Raw genomic sequence first — 24061 nt, 5'->3', positions numbered from 1 at the left:
GGTGGAGTGTCCCCCCACTCTTGGTATGCCACTGCACCCCTTCTCTGCCTTAAGGGGCTCTGACTGGATGATTTGGGGTGGCAGGTTGGATTCAGCCCACAGACCATAGGTTGCTGAACTCTGCCTTACATATGTGAGTGTTGCAGGTTTTCTACAATGAAGAATGTAAGAATTAGAGCTCATTAAAATGTGTGTACCTTGTTTTGAGATACCCTGTCGTTATCAGTCCCTGGAAGATTCCCTCCAGGCTCAAATGGTATTTTAAGACAGCTTAATTACAGCAACAACTCCATCCTCAAGGGCATTCTGACTTTCCTAAGGTGGAAAAATATTAAAATAGCTCACACAAAGCCAGGATGGACAACTTCCACAGATGGATAATTTATCTGCCTATTGAATGATCAGATCATTCCCAATGCAAAGACTTAGCAGTGAAGTCTGACCAAAAGTGGGAAAGGCCACATCAGGGATTGTTACAGATGTAGCAAGTATTTATTTGTGGATGGGTGATTTGGATTCATCTTATGACACTCTAGAGTGCCCCAGCACACTGTTGGGGAATTATTTCTCCATGGTACAGAACATGGTGGGAACAGTCAAACACAAGATACTGAGACTGCAATCTGCAAATATTTCTACAGAGTGCTAAAGCAACCATTCCATGGTTAGCTATAGAAAAAACTCACCAATTCCATATGAAGCTTTTACACATTTTGCCTGTGGTGGAATGTTGCTTACACACTCAGAGTAATGTGGGAAGTTAAGAAGAACATTTGAAGTACTGTTAAGAATCACATGATCAAAGTCAAAAGTCTTTTAACAAAATACAACACACAAATTTTAAATAAATTTTTATTTACAAATTTAGAATATCAAAACTAATGACAACGTACATTTCAGCTATACTCTTTTCTTAAGGTGCAAAATATGGTACTTTTCTTATGTAATCCCTTTCACAATTTTGTTTAAAGTAAAATTGGTAACCAAGGACATGATCCAGCCTTAATTAAGCACTTTAACTCTTATTATTTCAACGGAAGAGTTAAGCATGTGCTCAAATCAAATCCTGTAAAATTAATGGGACTTTTAAGTGTTAAACTTTGGCTGGATAGTCATGCTTCAAACCTTTATTTTAAAAATAACAGCTGTTTCATCTGAAAGATATGCTTGCTTAAGTCACAATTATTTCAGTGGATTTTAAACTCAAACAGCTATAGAGAGAATTGCAGGTTATATAAATTTTTTTACATACATACTGTCCAAAGCTGTTTATGTGTTTTTCCCTCTATTATAAAATGACTTAGCTCAACATGTTTTTATCATTAGTAGACATACAAAAAAGAAAAGTATGCTACCACAAGCTAAGATCTTAAAAGAGAATTCAGTTTGTAAGAAAATAATACATGGGCAAGCAAAAGACAGTCATATATGTTCATTACATTCTTCGTTCTTTAAAGAAATCAATCCCTTTCAGCTCTTCAGGCAGGTATTCTTGCTCTACAGGTTCCTTATACATAGGGTTATATTTATATCCTTTACCATACCCTATGTCTTTCATGAGCCTGGTCGGCGCATTCCTTAAATGCAAAGGAACAGGTGGAAGTGGTCCCTGGTGGTTTCTCAGGCATGCCTTGACATTACTATAGGCACTGTACACTTCTATAGACTTCGGAGCTCTGGCAAAATAGAGTACAATCTGGGCTAGTAGAACCTGTACAACAAAAGAAACCCAGCAGACATTATCTGGAGCACTTTCTGAAGGCAAGATGTTGAGCCTGGCACCTAAAGCAGACTAATAAACCAAGCCTTTGTAGTTGAGCCTCATCTCTTGCAGATTCCTGCTCCCTGCAAGTTACTCAATAGCCCCCCAGTTGGCCTTAAGCAGCTGCTTCATATGATTTCAGAGAGGATGTAGAATCATGACTATCAAGTGACAATGGCATACAATAATTGTCCTTGGTTTCTAGTTTCACTCTTTCATAGCATGCGGCTGACAAGGGGCCATGTGTTAAATGATGAAGACCAAGAGCTCTTCAGATTCATTTAAAATGGCACTATATGTAGGCTCAAAGATAAAACATGCAACAGAGCAGTCATGTGGAATAGGCCATTTCAGATAGCAGTGACAAGACAGAAATAATATATTTCTGGAATACCAACCAGAAACAACATTTCTGGGGGCAGAAATCATATATACCAAATGTGTAAATGCTGTTGGTTTGTGTTCTGTTTAGGCCCAAATCCTAACCAGCTTTCTGACACTGGCACAGCTGTGCCAAGGGGACGTGTGCTGCATCCTGCAGTTGGGGGGCACTCATGGAGGCCTCCTCAAATTAAGGGAATGCTTGTTCCCTTACCTCGGAGCTGCATTGTCCCTACCTCTGTGTTGGAAAGTGGGTTAGGATTGCGCCCTTAGTTACATTGTGTTCTTTGGCTGTTCCTGTTTGAATTATAAATGCTGTTTGTTTTTACTCCCAGTTTTTAAATTTTCATGTTGATGTTTTTGTTGCAATTTTATGGATTTTGTAAGCAGCTGTGGTACCCCAGTATTGGGGGGGGGGGGTAGGAAGTGAGGCATAAATATTCTCTCCCTCTCCAACATATTACTGTTATATGAAAGAGCAAAAAGAAACAAATCTTCCTCTCCATCCCAGTCCAAAGTGGTACAGTCCAAGCTTTTACAGAGCTGACCACGTTGCAACTCTCAGTTTTTAAACACAATAGCAGCCTTTGGAATAGTATATTGTAACGATTAGGGATAGGCCCCCATAAGTATGACTGGTTATTGATCTCAACTAACAGAGATATTCTCCCCCCCCCCATTAATATCTGGAAATAGTTCTGTTTTTTCTGAGTGAGTCACTGTGAGCGTCCATAGATCCTCCCCTCTCATTCTTGTGCCTATCTGGTTGGTATTCCAGCAGCAGGAGGGACGTTTCTCTGTCCTGGCTCCACACCTGGACAACTGCTACAGCAGTGAATGAGGCACCAGAAGCTCTGGGAAATAACAGCTTGCCCAGGGCTACTACCCTGGGAAGACATCTTATCAACATCAGTGGCCCTGGGAAAACAACAGTCCCATAGCTAATGGAATCTGGGTTGCCTGCTACAGATCCACAGGGGACAGGGTCTGGGGGAAGAGACTTTCCTTCTTCCTTTCATGGCTGCTAGGTAAATGGACGGGATGTAGGAGGTTTAGAGGCTGATGTGTGGAAGGGGCACTTTTCTGGTTTGAATTAAAAATCTGAGCTATTGGGAGAACTCAAGAGTTATAATGCTTGCCTCCTATTTAAGCAAAGCATTACCACTTACATTTACCAAAATTTGTATTTTAAGCCAAGGAAAGACTAACCAAGGCAATACCTCTGATCCTAGTAATAAAACTTCTTGCCTTCTGGAAAGAGGAGAGTTAACAGGAAGAAATGGTTCAGTCAAAAGGAAAATTGACAAGGTAAAGTAAAATTTAATGGTTAGAATGCTGCTATACAAGTAAGTTTCAAACTACTTTACCTCACACTCCGGCATTCCAATGAAATGGCAACCTTGATAAGCAGCCACTGCTTGTGTTAATGCAGATGGATCGGCCAGTCCTACAAAGGAAGAATAGACAACACATTAAAACTAGAAATGGAATACTCCAAGCAGTGTCCGTTATTTTATGAAGTCTTGCATAATTCAAGCACAAAATACAGGGTCTGGTCTATGTATCAGACATTGTACTAAATGAAGTGAGATGTCAGCCAACACATTTGTATTAAGGTAGGGTATCCCAAATCTTTTTAACAGTTCAGTTACCAGAAATTTGTTCTGTCTTAGCTAAAAGAAACTTCTAGGAGCAAGAAAACAAGACGAGGAAGATTCCCACTTGAAGTTCAGTTATCCTAGTTGTTCAGCATCGGAGTTTTTTTACAATTAGTCTCCAATTAAGAGTAAACACACTTTGGCATGACTAAACTCACTAGAGCGGGAGTTCTCAAATGGGTGGGTTGTCACCCAGCAGCAATGGGTGTCTGGCCCCTTAAGATGTGGGGAAGGAGGAAAGGCAGCAACACAATACCCAGAATCATGCTGCTGCCAGGGACAAGGGGGTTTTTTCCACTTACCTACAGCCAGCAGCAGCCTCCCTTCCCTGCTCAAGACACAAAAAAGTGCATCTTTAAATTCAGAAGCCAGGATTGTGATGAGGAAGTGGGTTTTGTTTTTTTAAACTTTTTCAAGACATTTGGAGACTTGGGGAGTCCTGCAGAGGGGTCCACAAATTCCACGGACCCCCATGACAATGCTGCTGCTGGCTGTAGGTAAGTTGAAATTGCCCCTCCTGTCTCTGGCAGCAGCAAAATCCTGGGGATCACATGGCTGCCATTCTCCCTCCCCTGAAACAACTTACCTCAGTTCTCAAACTCTCTGAGAGTTTGAGAAGTCCACTGTAATTTCTAGAGACAGCATATGTCTATCAAGTACACAGCTGATGTACAGGGTAGCATATCCCAAGTTTCTAAGGACCAAATGTCCCTTCCACAATGGTTGCCATTAATCAGCCAGATGGCTACTATGTGTTAATATGAGCCTAAATCATCCCTGAATTAGCCTCATCTGAAGTTGATCCAGGGCAATATGCAATTTTTTAAATGTAATAGGTTACTTTGTAATAACCCATGGGCAAGCAATGAATTGTGTGTAACGAGAGCCAGGATGTGTAGTAGTTTGGGAGTTGGACTTAGACCTGGAAGATTCAAGTTCAAATCCCCACTCAGTCATGAAGCTTCCTGGATGACCTTGGGCCGGTCACTATCTCTCAGCCTAACCTACCTCACAGCATTGTTGTGAGGACAAAAGGGTGAAAGAAACTATGGGCACAATCCTATCCTGAGCTGGAACAGGCAAGCCAGGAGGCTTGCGCTGTATCCAGCGCAGGATAGTGGCCATAAGCAGCTCAGCCAGAGGCAAGCAGAAGCATTTCCCCTTAGCTCTAGGTAAGGGCTGGTGGTCCCTATGGGTCTCCTTGGATTTGCGCCACCTCTTGAGGTGGCACAAGTCCGAGGAGAGCAGAGCGGCTTAAAGCCGCTCCATTCTCCCTGGGAACAGGGGTTGGGATCCAGCATGACTGCCAGATCCCAGCCCCGCCTACTGCTCCCCACCCGCCTCCATAGCCGCCCACCACCCGCCCCTATAGCTGCCCACCACCCACCCTCCCCCTGCCCAGGAACATCTCCCTCCCGCTTCCTCCCCGCCTACCTTTTGTCCTTGCATCAGCCCAGCGAGGCAGACACAAGTGTTCAAGAGAAAGCCAGCACAGAGGCTTATGTGGGCCTCCGCAGGCCGTTGCTTCTTGGAGCGCCGGCCCAGCTTCCTCTTGAGAAGGCGCAAACTTGCCTTATGGCACGTTTGCAACCCTCCTGGGCCAGCACAAGGGACTTGCGTCAGCCCAAGGGTGCGTTTGGATTGCGCCCTATGTAAATCATCCCTGAGCTCCTTGGAGGAAGGGCAGTATTAAAATGTGAAAAATAAGCGGTGGTATATAGAATTGTTTGTGGTTCTGAACTTAGTGTTGAAGAAAACTCTTAAAAAAGCAATCCATCCTGTGGAATTTTAACACATAGCAGGATTTAAAAGTAAATGAAAAACACAAAGAAATCCTCTTGGTAACTCACCTATATCTTCACTTGCAAACCTCACCAACCTTCTTGCCACATAGAGTGGATCTTCACCACCTTCAAGCATTCGAGCAAGCCAGTAAAGGGAAGCATTTTCATCAGATCCTCGCATTGATTTATGAAGTGCAGAGATGCAGTTATAATGCTCTTCACCTATTCAGATGCAGACAGAAGGGACAGCTGTCAGCCACAAGAAAACTGACAGACAGCATGTTCAGTGCTGAGAGAAAAAGGAAGTGGTTCTTCACACAATGTCTAATGTATGGAATTAATTGCTATAAGATGTGATCACAGACTTTCACTCAGATGCCTTAAAAATGAATTATAGACACTAATGCCAGATAGATCAATCCATTGCCATTAGCCATGACAATTACATGCCATCTCTGCGGTCACTTCTAAAAGTTTATAACTCTAATTATCAGATGCTAAGAGCAAGTAACAAGGTGGTTATCACTTCCATGCCCTGTTTCTAAGTTTTTAGAGGCATCTGGTTGGCAAGTCTCAGAAAAAATGCAGCACAGGATGGACTCTTGGTCTGAAAACAGCAAAGCAATTCTTAAAGTCTTCACAGGTTTTTAGCAGCACTAGTATGCTTATACTATCAAGAGCACTTTCTAAGTGTAGTATTCACTCAGTTACACATGTTCATGTCTTTATGCAGATAAGTTGAATTATAGAAAGTGCATAACAAACATCTGGTGTGCATTTCTGCTCTCTCATCCCTAATCTCATCACTTCTTGAGGTGAAGAACAACATAATGTATGAATAATACATAAAAATATCAGGGTGTAGAGAGGCACCACAATCCCAGTCTCTGAACTTAAAGATGCAGTTCTTTGTGTTTTGAGCAGGGAAGGGATAAGCCTGCATCTCTGCTTGGTGAAATTCTCCTAGAGCTCTATCCAATTCTCACAAGGGTGGTCTCTTCTGAAATACACACACTATTTTTAATAGCGCTCCATACAAAGAGCCCACTGGTATGCCATCATTATCAGGCCAATATAAACAGCACGTCTATGCTCTGTTCCAGCATTCAGACTTTCAACTTGAGCTGGCGGCAATAAACCAAGCAGCTGGGAGTCTCGTCACGCTCTAAGGAATGGCGTCGCTGGGTCTCTTAAAACCAAGATGGCCTTTAAATATTTTAAAAAGGCAAGCACAGCTTCCCTTTTTCAGCTGGTATCCTTTTACGCAGTGTCTAAGCGGCAAGGTTCCTTGGCAGTATTAGAGTGAGGAAAGAAGAAAAGCCACAGCAATCCTGATGACCACTGCAATACAAAAATGTAAGATACTGATAGGAAGAGGTGATTCTCTTCCCCTTCAAAAAGACAGTCTCTCATGAAGAGATGTGGTGGTAAAGGGCTTTAGATGTAGATACGCACATAGCGGCTTTCTTGTATTTGATGAAGTAGGCCCCAGTCGACAAGATTTTAATTCAGGCTTAAAAACCAAAATCGTTTCCACAAAGTTCAGAGAGTCTCTTCACAGCACCAAAGGTGATTATAGGGAGGTTGACAAATTTCGCCATATTCTATGCTTGCACCAAATTTGGTTGGTGAAATTCGCTGAACTCTGTTCAATCCTGGAATATATCCGTTTGCAGTTTTTTTTATTTCAAATATATGAATGTTCTCCAAGAAGTTCACATGATCCTCAAAGAATAAATTTGTTCTATATTCACCTACTGCATTTTTTATTTTAATCTGTTGAACAGAGGACACTCACAAACCTGCTGCACTTTCACACCAGATGTCATTTCATTTGTGCTGCTGGTAACCTCTGGAGCAGGGGTTCCCAAACCCCAGCCCTGGGGCCATTTGCGGCCCTCAGGGACTCCCAATCAGGAGCGGGGAGGGATTCCCAGCGGAGAGGCCCCAGTCTCCAATGAGCCTCTGGCCCTCACTGGAGGCTGTGCTGGCCTACGCAACTGCTCACAGTGTGAGGGCAACTGTCTGACCTCTCGCATGAGCTGTGGGCTGAGGGCTCCCTCTAATGTTTCACATTTGTTATGCAGCAGTGGCAACAAAGGAAAGGCCAGCCTTGCTTTCTGCAAGGCCTTTTATAGGCCTTGAGCTATTGCAAGACCTTCATTCATTTATATAAGTTCTATCTCTAATATATTCATTTATGTAAATTTAAGTAATTTTATTACTTTTAAATGTAATTTTAAATGTAAATTAATTCTTTTTTTCCCCTGGTCCCCGACACAGTGACAGAGAGATGATGTGGTCCTCCTGCCAAAAAGTTTGGATACCCCTGGCGCTAGATCACCAGTGAGTGCCCAAAAATCCTGGAGCAGTGGGGGGGGGGGGCAGTGACACTGGCAATCTGCACTGATTTGCTGTTTGATCATTTCTGAGTGAGACAGACTATCTTGTGCAAAGTAAGCATTATTAACAAAAGTTGACGGAGCAGGACAAGGCTGGGGAGTACTATTACTTAGAGAGACTCTGCAAGCAGCCACTGCTCTTCAGCAATACTAAATAATTACTAAAATGTTGCACCAGTGCTGCACTTTCATTGCAACTTCTCTTTTCTTCATTGCTTTACTTTGCACAAAGTTTAAAAAAGGGCTTACACACAAATCTATCATAAGATTTGCATTTCCACAAAATCCACCAAATTTTACCAATTTGAGATGGGTCAGAAAAGCCATAAGAATCAAGCTCAAAGTCAAGAAAACCTAAAGTGCATTTGTTTAAATACAGTATAAGCACATAACTAGTTAACACAAGGAGACAAGTCTAATCCTCAGTGCATAATCTCCAATTCCGATCTCTGCCGCAAAGACAGGCAGACATGACCAGGGTTTGTGACACATAATGCTGCCAAGTCACAAATTCAGCAAGACCTAGTATCAAATTAAGAATCCTTGTACGCAGTTGTACGCAAGCAGCCCAATTGTACGTAAGCAAATTACAAAAATTCATTTCCTTAAAAAGGAATGCCATAAATAAAATGAAATTTTATTTTATATATTTTATTTATAACATTTTAAACTAAATATTGGAGTAAAGTCCAAACATTGGGGTTGCAATGGGATGCATTTAAAAATGCTCTAAACTTTTCAGCAACAAAATGTGCTGAAAACAATGTCCAAAATAACTTCTCTCTAGTGAAGTGTTTATTGTGAATTAGAAATTTCAATAAACACTAGGTACCTGTTCATAAACTGGTGTGGAATAGTCTTCAGAAAGCATCCTGAAGACCAAGTGAGTTTTCTACGACCCCTCCACAACTGAGGGTCAGAGGTATCTTTTTAAAAAAATGTATAATTCTTAGCCCTAAATAAGAGTTTGTGCCCCATGAAATATCAATTCAAAAATCTGATGTTACGTTTATTCTGCTTCTCATGGAATATTTTATGATAGCTAAGTTCTAGGAGGGTTATACTGTCATTTCAGAGTTTTAGATCAAAATCTTCATTACTTAAGAGTAGCCCCATTGTTTGGGACAGGGGTGTCAAACTCATTTCATACAGCGGGCCAAACAGCATTCATGATGCCTACTGAGGGCCGGAAGTGATGTCATTAGGCAGGAAGTAATGTCAAACAGGTCATAAACCAGAAATAAACTTTTTTCTTACTTAGGAACTGATTAGCTGCAAATGACAGAAAAGAAAATTAGTAAATCTTGATCATATTTCGAGATATAGGAGAGCTCAATTATTATGCAGTGACACCTTTCAGCAGTGACCCCTTAGCACACCTCAGCAGCTGATGATGGTGCTGGGAGCAACCAAGGGTCAGATAAAAAGCTTCCACAGGCCACATCCAGCCCCTGGGCTTTATGTTTCAAATGCATGGTTTAGGGATTATACAAAGGCTGTAATCAAATAAAATGACAAAGCTTTTCATCATTGGTTCATTTTAGGTCCTGATGGAGCTCCATGTTTAATTATCCCAACATCAGATGCATCCCCCGTTTGTCTGTCACACAAAGCAATCTGAACATCATCTGAACAAAGACCAACATGTCAAGATGACTTCTAGGCTAAGCTGCTTTTAACTCAACATACTAGTTTTCTAAATGCAGGACACATTTTGAGTACATATTCATAAGACGAAGACCCTCTATCCCTTTCCAACTGCATCCTGGAGTGGTCCAGCCAGAGAAAAAGCCTTGTCAGTTGATTCTGCTGATGGTATAATACAAAGGCTGGTAGGTTTATTTGTGCACAAAACACACAAACACACACAGTGGATTTGAATTTTGCTTTGCAGGGAACATCACAACACAATTGGAACTGAAATGCACACACAAAGACCCACACTTTGTAAATACTGTATCATAAAAAAAGACAGATTTTATCACTGGAATCATCCGGAAAAGCTCTGGAGCAAGACACAAAATGCCATAAGCTATTATTAGCTAAGAACAAAGAAATTTGATGGAACTGCCACACTGACTCTAGGGAAAACTGGTATGTGTTATCCTATCCTTTTAAAATTTCATTCCCTTTGAGATAATAACACAGAGTTCACAGAATGTTCCCTCCCTGCCAATCTTCTCTCATTATTTCCCTCTTCTCTGGGAACATGGCCCTCTCATATTCTTCACACCTCATCCCTGTGCAGAGCAATACATGCAGTGATTCTGAGGAGGCAGGTGGAGCTGGGTTAAGCCAGGTTAAGGTTGACAGCACAGAGATACTGTCTATGATGTGCTGAAGGCTTGATATTGTGTCCATTAGCATAGACAAAGTTTGGCTAAGCAGCAGCATTTTAGACAGTTTCTAGTCCTTGTGAAAGCTTGGATAGGCTTTCAGATGCATGGATAGTACCCAGTGAAGGCACGCAGGATGGCTCAGGGGCAATTTCAGTTAGACGAGGAGAAGCATCACAGGAAGAAAGTATGCAAAGCAAATTTGACATACTGATCCCAAAATTCAACTTCCTTAGTGCAGAAATCACAATGAATACCACAGAATTACTACTTTAAAGTGACTTGTCTGCATCTTCCACGACTCAGGTCTAATGATTTAGGCAATAAGCTAGTCTTTAGCAACCCCTCTCCCCAAAAACCCTCTAGATCAGTGATTTTCAACCTTTTTCATCTCACAACATGCTGGCAAGGCACTAAAATTATTAATTATTATTATTATTATTATTATTAACAGTATTTATATACCGCTTTTCAACTAAAAGTTCACAAAGCGGTTTACAGAGAAAAAACTAAATGGCTCCCTGTCCCAAAAGGGCTCACAATCTAAAAAGATGCCAAGGAATACCAGCAGACAGCCACTTGAACAGACAGTGCTGGGGTGAGGTAGGCCAGTTACTCTCCCCCTGCTAAAAAAAGGAGCACCCACTTGAAAAAGTGCCTCTTACCGAATTAGCAGGGGTTAATGTACAATGGTCAATAAAATGGTCAATGCACACCATTAGTTTTTTGACAGTTGACAAGGCACACTGTGCAGCCAGTGGGGGGCTCCCATGCCCCAATGGCCCTACTAATAAATGACCCTCTCCCAAATTCCCGCAGCACACCTGGAGACCGTTCGCGGCACACCGGTGAGCCATGGCACAGTTGTTGAAAATGGCTGCTCTAGACATAACTGCTCAGGAGGAAAATCTTCATAATGAGCAATTCCAAAAAAAGCCCTTTGAGATGATGAAGGGAAGTCAAGGTTGATTTCTTCTGGTCTTGGCGTTTTATGGATTTTGCTTGCTGCTTTGTTGCTTATTTTGTTTATTTTTATTGTAGTTTTGCTGTGTTCACTATTATATTTTGTAAGTGGCTTACAGCCCAATCCTATCCATGTCTACTAAGAAGTAAGTCCCATTAGAGTCAATGGGGCTTATGCCCAAGAAAGTGTGGATAGGACTGGACTGCTAGAGAGTTAGTAGTCTTGGTTATAAATTCTGAAAATAAAGCACATAAATAAATAGCAATGGAATGAATTTTACATACAGTGATTAGAACTAGGGAGAGAAACTAATGGGAGAGAAGGAAAAAATCCTATGCATTCCAGAAGTACCTACTTTCAAGCAATATATTTTAACAAGAAAATGTCTTGTCTTGTGGCACCACAAACATTACTCTTGGTTTGAGCTGCTGCAAAAAACTAACACGGATTTAGCAATTCTGAACTCATTTTAAAGATATGTTTAAATGAGAAAATGCACAAAACAATCCGGCAATTGATCTGGTATAGCACTTCATTCACAGAATTGCCTTGGCGATCCTATTTCAGTTACTCACCTGCTCGGTCATACAGAATGTGGGATCGCTGGAGTCCTTCCTTTACATGGTCTTCTTTTATGACCACTCCATTAGATAAGTCATGCATGTCACTCTGATGGGGGAGCTTAGTTAACCTGGCTTGAACAGCCATCTGGAGTCCATTCAACCCAGTTCTTGCATCACCATCACAAAGGTAGGCAAGAGTATTTATAGCTGTCCTCTCGATGCACACACAAGATCTGAAAGAAATTATGCCATATTGCTTTTCACAAATACATGACATCCATGTACATGACCTATTGTTCACAAGGCCAAATTTCTTTGCACTGTCCACTGAGAGCCTATTGGATTTAAGCTTTATCCTTATGAAATGCCAGAGTAGTTAAATGTTACAGAGGCTTCATGAACAGAATGTAATCTATGCACTGAGCCTTAAGCACCCAAACACGTAAAGGGCCCAATCCTATCCAATTTCCAATGCTGGTGCTGCAATGCCAATGGGGTATGCACTGCTTCCTGTGTTGGAGAGGCAGTCACAGAGGCAACCTCAAGGTATAGGAACATTTGTTTCCTTACCTCAGGGCAGCATTATGGCTACACCAGTGGTGAAAAGTTGGATAGGATTGGGTCCTAAAACTGCTAGGGATCTTTAACAACCATCCCAAACCTGTGTGTATTTGCAATCACACAATGGATAACAGAGGTAGATGTAGTCCACTGCCTTTTATGGTTAAAAAAACAACAACTTGGAGAATGAGATTGGGTTATTCTCATTCAAACCTGAACCAAAAAAACAAGCCGAGTCTTATTCTTTTTCTCTGCAAAGGAGCAGAACCTGAACCAGTATTTGAAAATCCTCACTGAACCTGGAATGGAACAGAACCCTAACAAATGTTTAGTCTACTGTGAAAAATAAGAACCCCCAAACCCCTAATCTAATGTGTTGAAGCATTTTCTGGGCCCAACTGGAACTTATCATGAGTGCATAAAAGTCATATGTGGAAGGATTCCACCACATGCATGTGCATGCATTCGTCTAGGCTTTGGCTTTCCTAAAGGACTGGGAAGGAGCAGGCAGGACTCCTGATGCTGAAGCAGGCAGGACTCCTGAAGCCTGATGCTTCAAGGTTTAAAGGTGAAATCCACTTTAATTAAATAGCACAAATTTGTGCTGAAACTCACCATGCAATGCTGTCACATCAAACATTGAGTTTTACCAGACATTACTAGAGGAGATAGCAGAAGGAGATGAGGAGTTGCTGCTTTTGACAAGAGCCTCATGTTCTCTGAATGTCTAGTTCTGGCTTTACTTAAAGGAAAAAAGTTACCCCACAAAGATGGATGTGCTAGCAGGCCCCACGCAATTTATTTAGTGGTTACATTCTGGCCCCCAGCACAGTAGAACCTACAGCTTCTAAAAGGAGAATGAACCTCTGCTATGCAAACACTGAGTAAAAAAGATTGATAAAAGGATAGAAAAGACAAATTAAGTGGAAAGGGAACAACAGATTAGGAAATGGCTTCCACACGACAGAATAAAATCAATGATGACAACAATGAAGCTTAATGCAATCTATTGATTTCAAAATGTTGCTTTTTCTTTCTATTTAGGGGTTACATAGAGCATTCATAGATGCCTGGTTAGAAGGATGTATGCGCAGACATGTGAGGATTTGGCTCTCCATTTTTAAGTTAGTAAGTTACGTAGCAATAGTAAAAATATGAAGGAATCCCAATGGACAAATGCAGCCACTTTATTTTTAAGAGCAGAAGCTACCATGCATAAAGGTTTGGCACACGCAGCCTCTCCACCACTGTTCTGTTTCCAGCTCCTGACTCATTGCTTCTTTCCAATAGAGATTAGCATGTGGAGACTGGAATAAGCAACCAGGTCTTATGGAGTATGCTGGCATTGCAAATAAATCCAGGATTATCAGTAGTTCTGCACTTCCTTCACTGAATGATTTATTATTTTCACGAAATACTTTATAAACTCCTAGATCTTTCAATCTATTAATTTTTAACTAAGTAGATCTGTAAATCTATTAATCATTAACTAATTAGTCACACCCTTTAACCAATTGATCAGTTCACATTTAAATATATTTGTATATTACTCAAACTTCAATTCGGGGGGCTTTTTGAGATACTGAAGAAAGTGTGACACAAAAATACTGTTGAATTCAATTAAAACTTCCCAAACTAAACAGTAAGAACAAATAAAGCATTCTCAGGTAGCTGCCTGATTTCAGCACCCAGGTATACTTGTTATCACAGCACACACACAACTACTTTATTATGATCTGTGAGGTCTACTGATCTCACAGCAGCTGTACTATTTCAAGGTAATTTCACAATCCATTTGTGAGAAAGTCACAGTAAAACCATCTCAGTAAACACAACAGGATTTTTTAGGAGTAGATCCACAGTGCTTTTGCAGACCATCATAGTGTTGCCAGTTTGCTCCTTTCAGAGATGCTACTGTGTTTCTAAATGAATCAAAGCTGACTAAAAGGTTATTTTTAAAAGCAAATTGAGCTGTGCAAGTACCTATCAAGTCACAAGCACTTGTGTGAAATGAAGACCAAAGAAAAAAAGAAGCTTAAAAAGAAATTAGTTTGAGAAAAAGGGACAAATTGAAAAGCCTCTGTAAAGAACAGTAAAAAAGAATTTATTTTTTAAAGCAAAAAGATTTCCTCTGTAGCTTGACTTGAAAACAAGCCAATCCCCACGGCAATATAAATAATTTTTTAAGTCCGGCACATACCCGCCTTTAACAGAAGTATGATCCAGAGTCTTAAGTAAGTACATTACACAGAATACAGGCAGAGTATCCCATTTCCCATCATTAATCAACATATGTAACAGACTGTTTCACTTTCACGAGGCAAACTTGGCTTCAGATCTAAACTCGGCTATGATGCTGACTGAGACACTTAGGAAACTAAGGTTGCAATCCTGGAGAGCTATTTACTGGAGAGTGAGGGCCCAATTCAGAATGGCCCGTGCTGGTGCACAGTGTGGCAAATGTGCTGTAACTTACTGCTGGGGCTGGCGTGAGCTCAGTGCAAGCCCATGCTGAGCCAAAGCCTGGCGGAAAGACTGACGAATGCTGCCTGGAGCTCTGGGCGAGCACCAGGCAGCAAACTGGTACACTGGGGTGGGGGAAGCATTCCGGGGCAGGGGGAATGTGCAACAGGGGAGGGAATGAGGCAGGAGGGGGCGAAGATGGCGGCAGGCCCTATCACCATATCCTAAACCCCTCCTGGCCAGGGAGACCCAAAACAGTTCTCCTAGAATCTGTGCCTGCTCAACAACAGGTGCAGATCCAAGGGGACCCATCGGAGATTCCCCACCTGGGGATTACACGTGGTAAGGGAACATAAGCTCCCTTACCCTGAGTAGACCTGGCAGTGCTTCCCAGCCCCATGGGATGCAGCGGTTGCCGTTTTGGCACCATTGCAGCCCTGGGAAGCACAGTATTCGGTTGTCTCTCCCACCTCTCTCCACAGATTGCTAAATATTGTCCAACGACCTTGCCCTGATCAATTTGACAGTCAGGGCCAGTCAAGGTTCTAAAGCAGCCATTTTCAACCTTTTTCAGCTCACGGCACACTGACAAGACACTAAAATTGTCAAGGCACACTCCCAGTTTTTTACTTACATTAAATTACTACATTACAATTAATTTTTAATTAATACAATTAAATCATTACATGAAAAAGGGCACAATCCTAACCAGGTCTACTCAGAAGTCAGTCCTATTTTGTTCAGTGGGGCTTACTCTCAGGGAAGTGTGGTTAGGATTGCAGCCAAAGACTCACAAGAAGTTTGGAGAGTATGAAGTTTGGAGTATATGTGATTCTGGAAAGGAGGAAAAATGTTGTGATTAAAGTGTAATGCCAGAAAGTGCTGGCAAAGAGAGGTCAGACTGAGCACATAGTGGGGTGAGGGGACAATGAAGACACATGATTGAAAGAAGTGCAGGATTCAGCTGGAGTGGGAGGTTGAGAATGTTAGGAAAGTGATTCTGGACCTTTGAAAGGTGCGGAGGAGTGAAGGGAGGGACAGTAAGAGAGGTGCTACCTGTGATTTGGGAGGGGGAAATGTGCCTGTAGGAGGGAGTGGGGTGGGGAGAAGTGCCAATTGCCTGCTCCTGTATTCAAGAAAAAAGAGTGCGACCAAAAGCCCAATGCTAGGCAATATGTCTACTCAGAAGTAAGCCCCACTATAGTCAATGGGGCTTACTCCCAGGTAAGTATGGACAGGATTGTGGCCCAAAGCCCTTCCTCTGAAAGGCAAAAGGCAAGGCAGGGAGGGTCGCCTTGGGCAGTTGCAGGCAACTGTGGCAGGAAAAGGGACTTTTGTGGACCCTTCGCCAGGTCAGCCAGTTCTTGGGCTGGTGGCCTCAGCAGACGCGCTCCCTTCCGACCTGCTTGCCTGCTCCTGCTTCTCCCCGCGCATGCAGCTGCTGCCTGTCTCCTCTGGCCTCGAGGCACACCTGAGGCTGCCTCACGGCACACCAGTGCACCGCAGCACAGCAGTTGAAAACCGCTGTTCTAAAGTATGATACTAATGGGATAAGGAAAGGAACATCATCCTTCAAAAGCACCATTAGAAAAGGACACCTAACAGTATCTTTTTATTTCTTTCAATGGTTGGTGAGGGGGGAATGAAGGAACAGCAGTTCAGTGAAAGAGAAGGAAAGGGGGACAGATTGTAAATGCACAGACAGAGACTGAGAAAATTTCAAATTGTTCCTTTTTGTTATGAATTAAAGAGAACAAAAAATGTTCTTTGCAAAACACTCCTATCTACCTATCAAGTTGAATAGTATGGTTAAGGTTGTCCATACTCTGAAGAAAGTTCAATTAAATCCACCAGGACTTACTACCAGGAAGATGAATGTATGGCAACATCTTGTTGTGGAACCCCTCTTCCACTGAGGGGAATCCTTTACTGAAGACGTTAGCATCATAGGTTGTCCTCTGACAGGATATAGGAGCAACCTGATTTATGAGGTGATTTTTCTGAGACTGAAGTTGGCAGAATACCTAGTAGAAACCCATAAGCAGACAATACATTCTTCCAGGAAAAAAAAACCTGAAATGCTTCAAAACAATTGTATTCCAGATGACCTTAGCAATGCCACTTCTCCAGAAGACCAGCCATCTGTAATTACCATAGATGGTAATTTAAACACATGAACCTTTATAGTTGCCTAGTGCAAAATCCAAGTTAAACTTAAAAATTAAGTTTTCAGTTTAAAACTTCTTTTTCAATCCAACCTAAAAACAATTGCAAATTAAAACTGAACAGGAGGCAACTCTAAGCAATGCATAAAGTTCCATGTGTAATAAATTCTCACACACACACATACACCAAACAAAATTATTCTTATTCTGTTAACTTGTTCTCTGGAAAAAAAAACATTTCAGTGGCCACAAAATATCTGGTTTTTTCAGCCTTATGGTTGTGTATTAAAATATAAGTTTCACCTTGCTTTCTTCTTGTTTCATACTCCCCTCAAAAATATCTCAATATGTGTGTCAACTATCTGTAGTGGGCCCTTTATTTCATATGATGTAACAATTGGAAGGCAGGAAGCTAACCTACTTCTTGACCTCCGAAGACGTCCATAATCTCAACTTACACTTGCACTATTCCAGATTTTTGCCAGTCTCCAAAATTAACACAGGACATATTGGACACCAAGCCTTGATGTTTATACCTTGTAAGCAGTGATACTTAGAGACAAAAATACAAACAAACAGATGAGGAGGACACCCCAGGTCTTAACACTGGCTGACCTCAAGATAATATGTCAACTAAAAAGTAAAGGAAAACTACAGCTGGTACACAAGCAATGATTACTTTTCATCTGCGACGTTGCTAATGTTGGCCTAAATTAATCAATCTTTCAATAAAGAGAGTACAGACACTCCAATGATCCACCACGAAAGCAACAACTGCTTATTCTTGTCCACATATGAATCAAGGGTAGAACTACATGTGATGAAAGTCCATGGCTTCAAATACAGGTTATCAAAATACTCCTAAAATTTAGGCACATGCTTTTCTCCAACTAGAGTCAGAGAAAGGAAACAAACCTGGCCAGGAAAAGTGGCTGGGCTGGATGAGGAAGAGTTCAAATCTTCTTCTTTAAATCCCCTTCATCCGCTTTAATTTACACCTGTGATTGAAGGCACAAGTCTGCCACTGTCCTACATGGTTCTGCCATGACAGAAAGCAACTTGTCCAGGTTTACCTAGTAATCTTCACAACTAAAACTTGTGCTTCTGCTTCCAAGCCCACCATCATTCTAACAAGTGCATCCACACAGACTCTCTTAACATTAAAATAAAATGGGCCTGCTGTCATGGAAGAGAATTGCTTCCTGCAACTTCAGTAACTTGCTTCCCTCACAAGAATCCATCATCAGGCCAAATTCTCATGGGAAACACTAGGTGACATAAAGGGTTCACTTGGTATTATAGGTAGGAGGAGAATGACTTGTGGTGATGTTATTATTATGCAAAGTCAACATCATTACCACCTCTGCTCTTCATTGTGACTGCTGCCCAGTGGTTTATAGACCAGGAGCATTAGTAAGCATAATGTATGTACAAAAGCAGCCAAGTATAAGATAGCCAACTCATTTCTTTATCTGCCTCTTACATTTATATACAGGTACTACCTTTCTGCCTTTGCATTCAAAGTAATTTACTATTTAAAAATATTAGATTTTTTTAAAAATCACATGAGATAGCAGAGTTGTCTCATGTAAGTGATGGTCCTTTCAGGAACAAAGAGTATTGCCTTCTCTGACCTGGACTCTTTTCTCCCCCCCCCCGCCCCCAATGACAAACAGATCTGAACTAGCCCCTGGAAAGGTGGAGGAAAGGCTGCCCCATCAATCCTCTCACGTGAATGCTGGCCACTGACCAGTCAACAAACGTAACACAGCCTTATCAGGGTTGCAATCATTCTAAAAACATTTGCATTGTCAGCCAACATATAATATGATGCTACAGATCTCATTCATTCATTTTTAAGAGGTGGGTTCCACCCTTCATAACAGAAGGGATAACCTGTTGGCAGTGTCCGTTGTGAAGACTCAAAAATCCAACAGATGCTTTGGACAGGCCTTCCAACAGTCAGCAAAAATCTTTTCCCATGTCATTCATTGTTAACATTTATCTGTTGGACTGCACCCAATTCCCACCGATATCTCCTTACACATCTGTTCTTGCCCACAAAACCCCAATCCTCTTCACCTTGTTGAAACCAAGAGTCTTAGAAGCACAACTAATTCCACCAATTCAGTCTGCAAATTTACTTCTCATGATGCCGATCATAAAATACGGGGTATCTGAAGCAGAATTTGTTGTGAGTTGGACTGGAGGAACTGAAAGAAGACTACACTGATATACAGTGTAATACACTATGTATACACCAGCCGCGGACCTACACAGCCCCGCGCCTGGGGCAAAGCTCTGCGGTGGCGCCCCCCTGTGGGCTGTCTCCCTCACGCAGAAATCTGCCCCCTCTCAACTCACCAGAGGCTCATGGAACCTTGCGCAACCTCCTCCCACACTGGAGAAACCTCTGTGAAGTTCCCCAGTGCTATAAACTGTGCTTCTGGCAAACCGGAAGCACAGTTTCCGCCCCTGTCAGGAATCTCAGAGAGGCTTCCGCAGGGTCCTTGTGGCCGACACCTGGGACATTTGCCCCAGGGAAGTCTATGGCTGACTCACAACTGGTATACACTATATAGTGTATCCACTATACATTGGAATACACTTAGCAGTTGTTTTTCCTCACTTCTGACACTATCAAGAATGCTTGAGGTAAAACCTGCTAACAGGTTTCTGAAATGATTTAGCAGAATACTAAAGGACTACTCCAAACAGGGCTCTTCAGGTGAAACTAGTGAAAACAAGGATCTGGTTTTAATTACAAAGGTGTAAGCATTATGAAATGTTACACTAACGTGTTGAACTACAAAAAAAATCTCCTTTATATGCTGTTGCAGAAGTGTGGAAGCTGCTTTGCCATGACTTCATCCTGCAGCATTCCTGTAAAGTTTAAAGGCCTGGCATCATTGGCAAGGCTTCTTTGCCTGCAATTGTTACCCAGACAGGATCAGCAATCAAGCGCGAAGGACTTGTGTGAACTGTTCTACCCAGGTAGTGCCTGGCTTTTGAACTCTGCAGAAGCAGTGTGGCAGAAAGCCATAGGACAGTGTATAAGAATATCTAAGTGGCTTCTTAATTTCTTGGCTATGTCTCCTGCTTACTAAATAACCTTGAGAAACTCCTTTAACCTTTCTGTGCTTCTGTTTATACATGTTTACCTGACTCACAGAACTGAGAAAGTATAAATGGACATAAAACACTTTGATTTCCTCCCGCTACTAATATTATTCAGGAGCAAACATGAAAACAACCAACCTTATTCCTTAAGAAAATAAAATACTTGCACATGGAGCAGTTGCAGACATAACAAACTGTGCAATGCAATACATGTTTATTCAGAAGTAAGTCTCAATGGACTCAATGGGGCTTACTTCCAAGTAAGCTTGTATAAGATTGTGCTGCAAGCGAAGCCTGATCAGCAGAAGAGAGGGTAAGGATGCCGCTTTTTCCATGGTCCTGAGGCTTTCTCCAGAAGGCGAAAGCACAACACAGGCCCCTGCCCCACGGTGTCCTAGTTGATAATATACAGATAGGTGGTGGACCAATGACCTTATATCATTCATTCCATTATTACTAATTACAGTAGAACTAAACTGAAAGGCTGTTTGCAGTATAAGTCTAGTTCCATCCGCAGTAAGAAGAAAATTTTTTTTTTAAATTCCATCATGATATTTTAAGATGTATTCTTTGACAAAGAAAGCTTCTGAAATTCAGCCAAGGGGTCGCCACATAACACAGCTGTGCCAGTAATATCAAGCCCTGACAAGCTGCATTTCTCCCACCCCTCAAATTCACAGTTTATAGTCTGTGGCAGCAAAAATTTTGGTCATACAACAGCAGGCATTCCTATCAGTGAAATGAAGACTGTGAAGGTAACATGAAGATTGTCTTTTAAAAACTGCACAGTATTAGCCAAATCAGACAGTGATCCCAATCCAGAGCGAACCCTACAGAAATGAATGGGATTCAATTATTCACAAATACTTTTTGTTCCACTGATTTCATGGTTTCACTAATTTTTTTTTTACTGACTGGAGCCAATATCTGCAAATAATTTGCCAGAATGTGCATTTTGCTTTCATTGTGTGAGGTGAATACATAATATAGTAATGAATGTTGCTCAGAAAATGGAAAGGAATATGTCCTACAATTCCTTAAAACTGTGACTATAAGTTTCAAAGGCTTGTTTTCAACCTGAAGAGGCATCTTCTCTAATTTTTAGACTTAACTTTTTAAGCGAGTTCAGGGTCAGGAAAAGGAACAGAAAAATTTAATGTTCTTTATATGACATCTGCTGTTAGTCACTTCTTTTTATTGTCCTGGAATGTTCTTATTAATGTCATTTTTAAATGGATAACCAAATGGCATACAGTGCTGCTATTTTCACTTCCAGTCAAACAAGGCAGCCAGCACACAATGGCATTTTTGATTGACAGAAGCAAAGGTATATAAGAGACTGATATCCTTATGCTGGTGTCCAATATGCTGTGTTCACAACCAACAACATTTACTGCATATGTACGACACAGGAACACAAAACAAATCTTCAGCTGTAGAACCAGTTTCAGGAATTTATGGTGAAATCAGCATAAAGCTCTGTGTAAGCTGGAGAGCATTATTTTTGAAAAGCAAAACTGATGTATTTTTCCCCACCAGTTATATCCAACCAATGCAACAACTTATTTTCTTTCCTATTAAAGGAGTTTAAGTTTTCCTGTCCCTCCTCCCTTGATTCCCCATCCCACAACCTCTTTCTCATTTCTGTTCTGGCAGACTGTCAATGAATTCTTTGGGTGGTGTGTGTTTACACACTGCAATCCACGAGGCGTACTTACTCGGAGCTCTTGCTGTTGCTGCCATTCACAGAGCCAGAGAGCAGCTCATCTTGACTCAGAACCTGTATCCCTAAGGACCGGATTGCTCGCATCAGAATAGCTTCCATCGCCTCAACCGACAGCTTCTCAAGAACAATAACACGGCACCGACTCAGAAGAGCCGAATTAACCTGGAAAGAAGGATTTTCTGTGGTTGCCCCAATCAGAGTGACAGTGCCACACTCGACGTGAGGAAGGAAGGTGTCCTAGATATGGGAGGAAAGCAGAAGAAATTGGTCCCAATCAATGACAGCCTGAGGCACCCCACGTGAGTACATTTTCCACAATACTAGATGCATTCATAGCTTTCCTTTGCTCAGCGGGTTGAGAGATGCGCATTCAACATTTCTGACCATTCATACTGTTTAACCCAGTAATAGCTTCATTTGTTCAATTTATGCAGTGCATGTATCAGGTAGCATCCCCATCGCTCAAGCTATAAGTTAAAAACAATGCATTTTCTGAAGGTGCCATTTTTGTAGACAGAATTAAAAGTTTGGTAGCTCCTTCACTGCAACTAAAAGGATTACTCCAGGGCTTCTCAAACTAGGGCATCGCAACACCCCAGCCTGAGAGCCCTGGCCTCTGCCTCCTTAAGGGGGGCAGGGGGGAGGCAGCAACGCGATCCCCAGGATCACGTCGCTAAGGGGGCTGCAGGGACTGGCATTTACTCACCGGTCCCTGCAGCAGCCTCCCGTGGGTGCAGGGAGCCCTGCGCAACTGTCCGCAGGGCTCCCCAAAGCATAAAAAGTGAAAGCAGAACGACTGCGCTTCACTTCCAGTTTTGCGGAGGCAGAGCACAATCGCTCCACTTTCACTTTCTAAGTTTCGGGGAGTCCTGCGGGCGGTCCCACGGGGCTCCCTGCACCCTTGGGAGGCTGCTGCAGGGACTGGTAAGTAAATTCAGTCCCTGTGCCCCCCTTAGCGACGCGATCCTGGGGATTGTGTCGTGGCTCAAACTCTCCCAGAGAGTTTAAGAATCGCTGGATTACTCTAAGAAACTATAAAGTACTACATAATTCTTATATTTTCATTCAAAACAAATGTTCAGTTTAATTGCAATGTTATTCAGTGAAGATCCTTCTTGCCTAACCATCCCTCATTCCCTACATGTTTTATAGTTTGCAATCCTTACGATGCCTGACATTCTCTGTTCCTTATCTTTTCATGCTAACTTTCAATCACAAAACTGAAATCATGAGAAGCAAATGTAACAAATGAAAGATTATAGCAAGGACGTTGTCAACATGTTGCCTTCCCCCTGCCTCTCACTCAGAGGAGAGATGCTTTGGCTGATTGTTAGTGGGGTGGGAAGGTCTTTTAAAATAGGAGTGCCTAACTCCATTAGGAATACCTAATAAACTCCTAATCCCAAATTTGTGGCTGAAACTAGAGTACAATGTCCTTATCATGGCCAATCAAATTTCAGTTCACAGACAGAAGGATACTAAAAAAAATTATCAGTCCAGACTGCAACTCAACCAAGTGCATGCACACACCATGAAATATGTTAATGTGGTAAAGATGAGGGAAACTTCAATTCCCTACTTAGCCACAAAACTTATTAAGGGCCTAATCCTATCCAACTTTCTAGTGCCGATGCAGCTGTGCCAATGGGGCACGTGCATCCTGTGGGGGAGAGTCAAGGAGGCCTCCTCAAGGTAAGGGAACATCTGTTCCCTTACCTTGGGTCTGCATTGTGTCCCCATCAGGACTGGAAAACTGAATAGGATTGATCCCTAAGTGACCTTGGTCCAATCATTCTCTCAGTCCAACCTACCTGACAGTGTGCTAAGGATTAAAATAAGATAACCCACACTGAACTCTCTATGTTGAGCTAGAACCAATTTGGGTTCAAAAGCAGTATTTCTCAAAACATATCACATAGCCCATTAATTTGCAAAGATAAGCCTCTTAACGATAACCAGTTGAAGTGGAGCCATCAATACCTGCTGAGACTTATTGAAACGGTGTATCTCATCAATAAAGAGGATGGTTTTCCTCTTGAAGAGTCTCTTCTCATTTTGGGCTTGGGTTATGACTTCTCGGACATCGTTGGTTTTGGCACTTGTCGCTGATAATGTCACAAACCTTGTGCCATTCTTCTTGCTGCTATGTGCGATGATGTGCGCCAGGGTAGTCTGC

The 24061-nt window shown here is 42.0% G+C and overlaps 1 protein-coding gene across 1 annotated transcript in view; it reads right to left on the bottom strand.

The window, feature by feature from the left end:
* Positions 1-838: 838 nt before the first annotated feature.
* Positions 839-24061, bottom strand: part of WRNIP1 (WRN helicase interacting protein 1) — a 39143-nt gene continuing 15920 nt past the window's right edge. Inside the window, exons 2-7 of the mRNA XM_066623535.1 lie at positions 23866-24057; positions 21878-22122; positions 11863-12083; positions 5652-5807; positions 3511-3590; positions 839-1711 (exon numbers count right to left, since the gene is read on the bottom strand). Of these exons, the coding sequence (XP_066479632.1) occupies positions 1436-1711; positions 3511-3590; positions 5652-5807; positions 11863-12083; positions 21878-22122; positions 23866-24057 (1170 nt within the window). The 3' untranslated portion in view covers positions 839-1435. The remainder of the gene's footprint in view (positions 1712-3510; positions 3591-5651; positions 5808-11862; positions 12084-21877; positions 22123-23865; positions 24058-24061) is intronic.

The sequence above is a fragment of the Tiliqua scincoides genome, chromosome 4, assembly GCF_035046505.1.
Source record: "Tiliqua scincoides isolate rTilSci1 chromosome 4, rTilSci1.hap2, whole genome shotgun sequence".
Classification (NCBI taxonomy): Eukaryota; Metazoa; Chordata; class Lepidosauria; order Squamata; family Scincidae; genus Tiliqua; species Tiliqua scincoides.
Note: the sequence above shows the minus strand (reverse complement) of the source record. Positions and strands in the feature narration are given on the sequence as shown.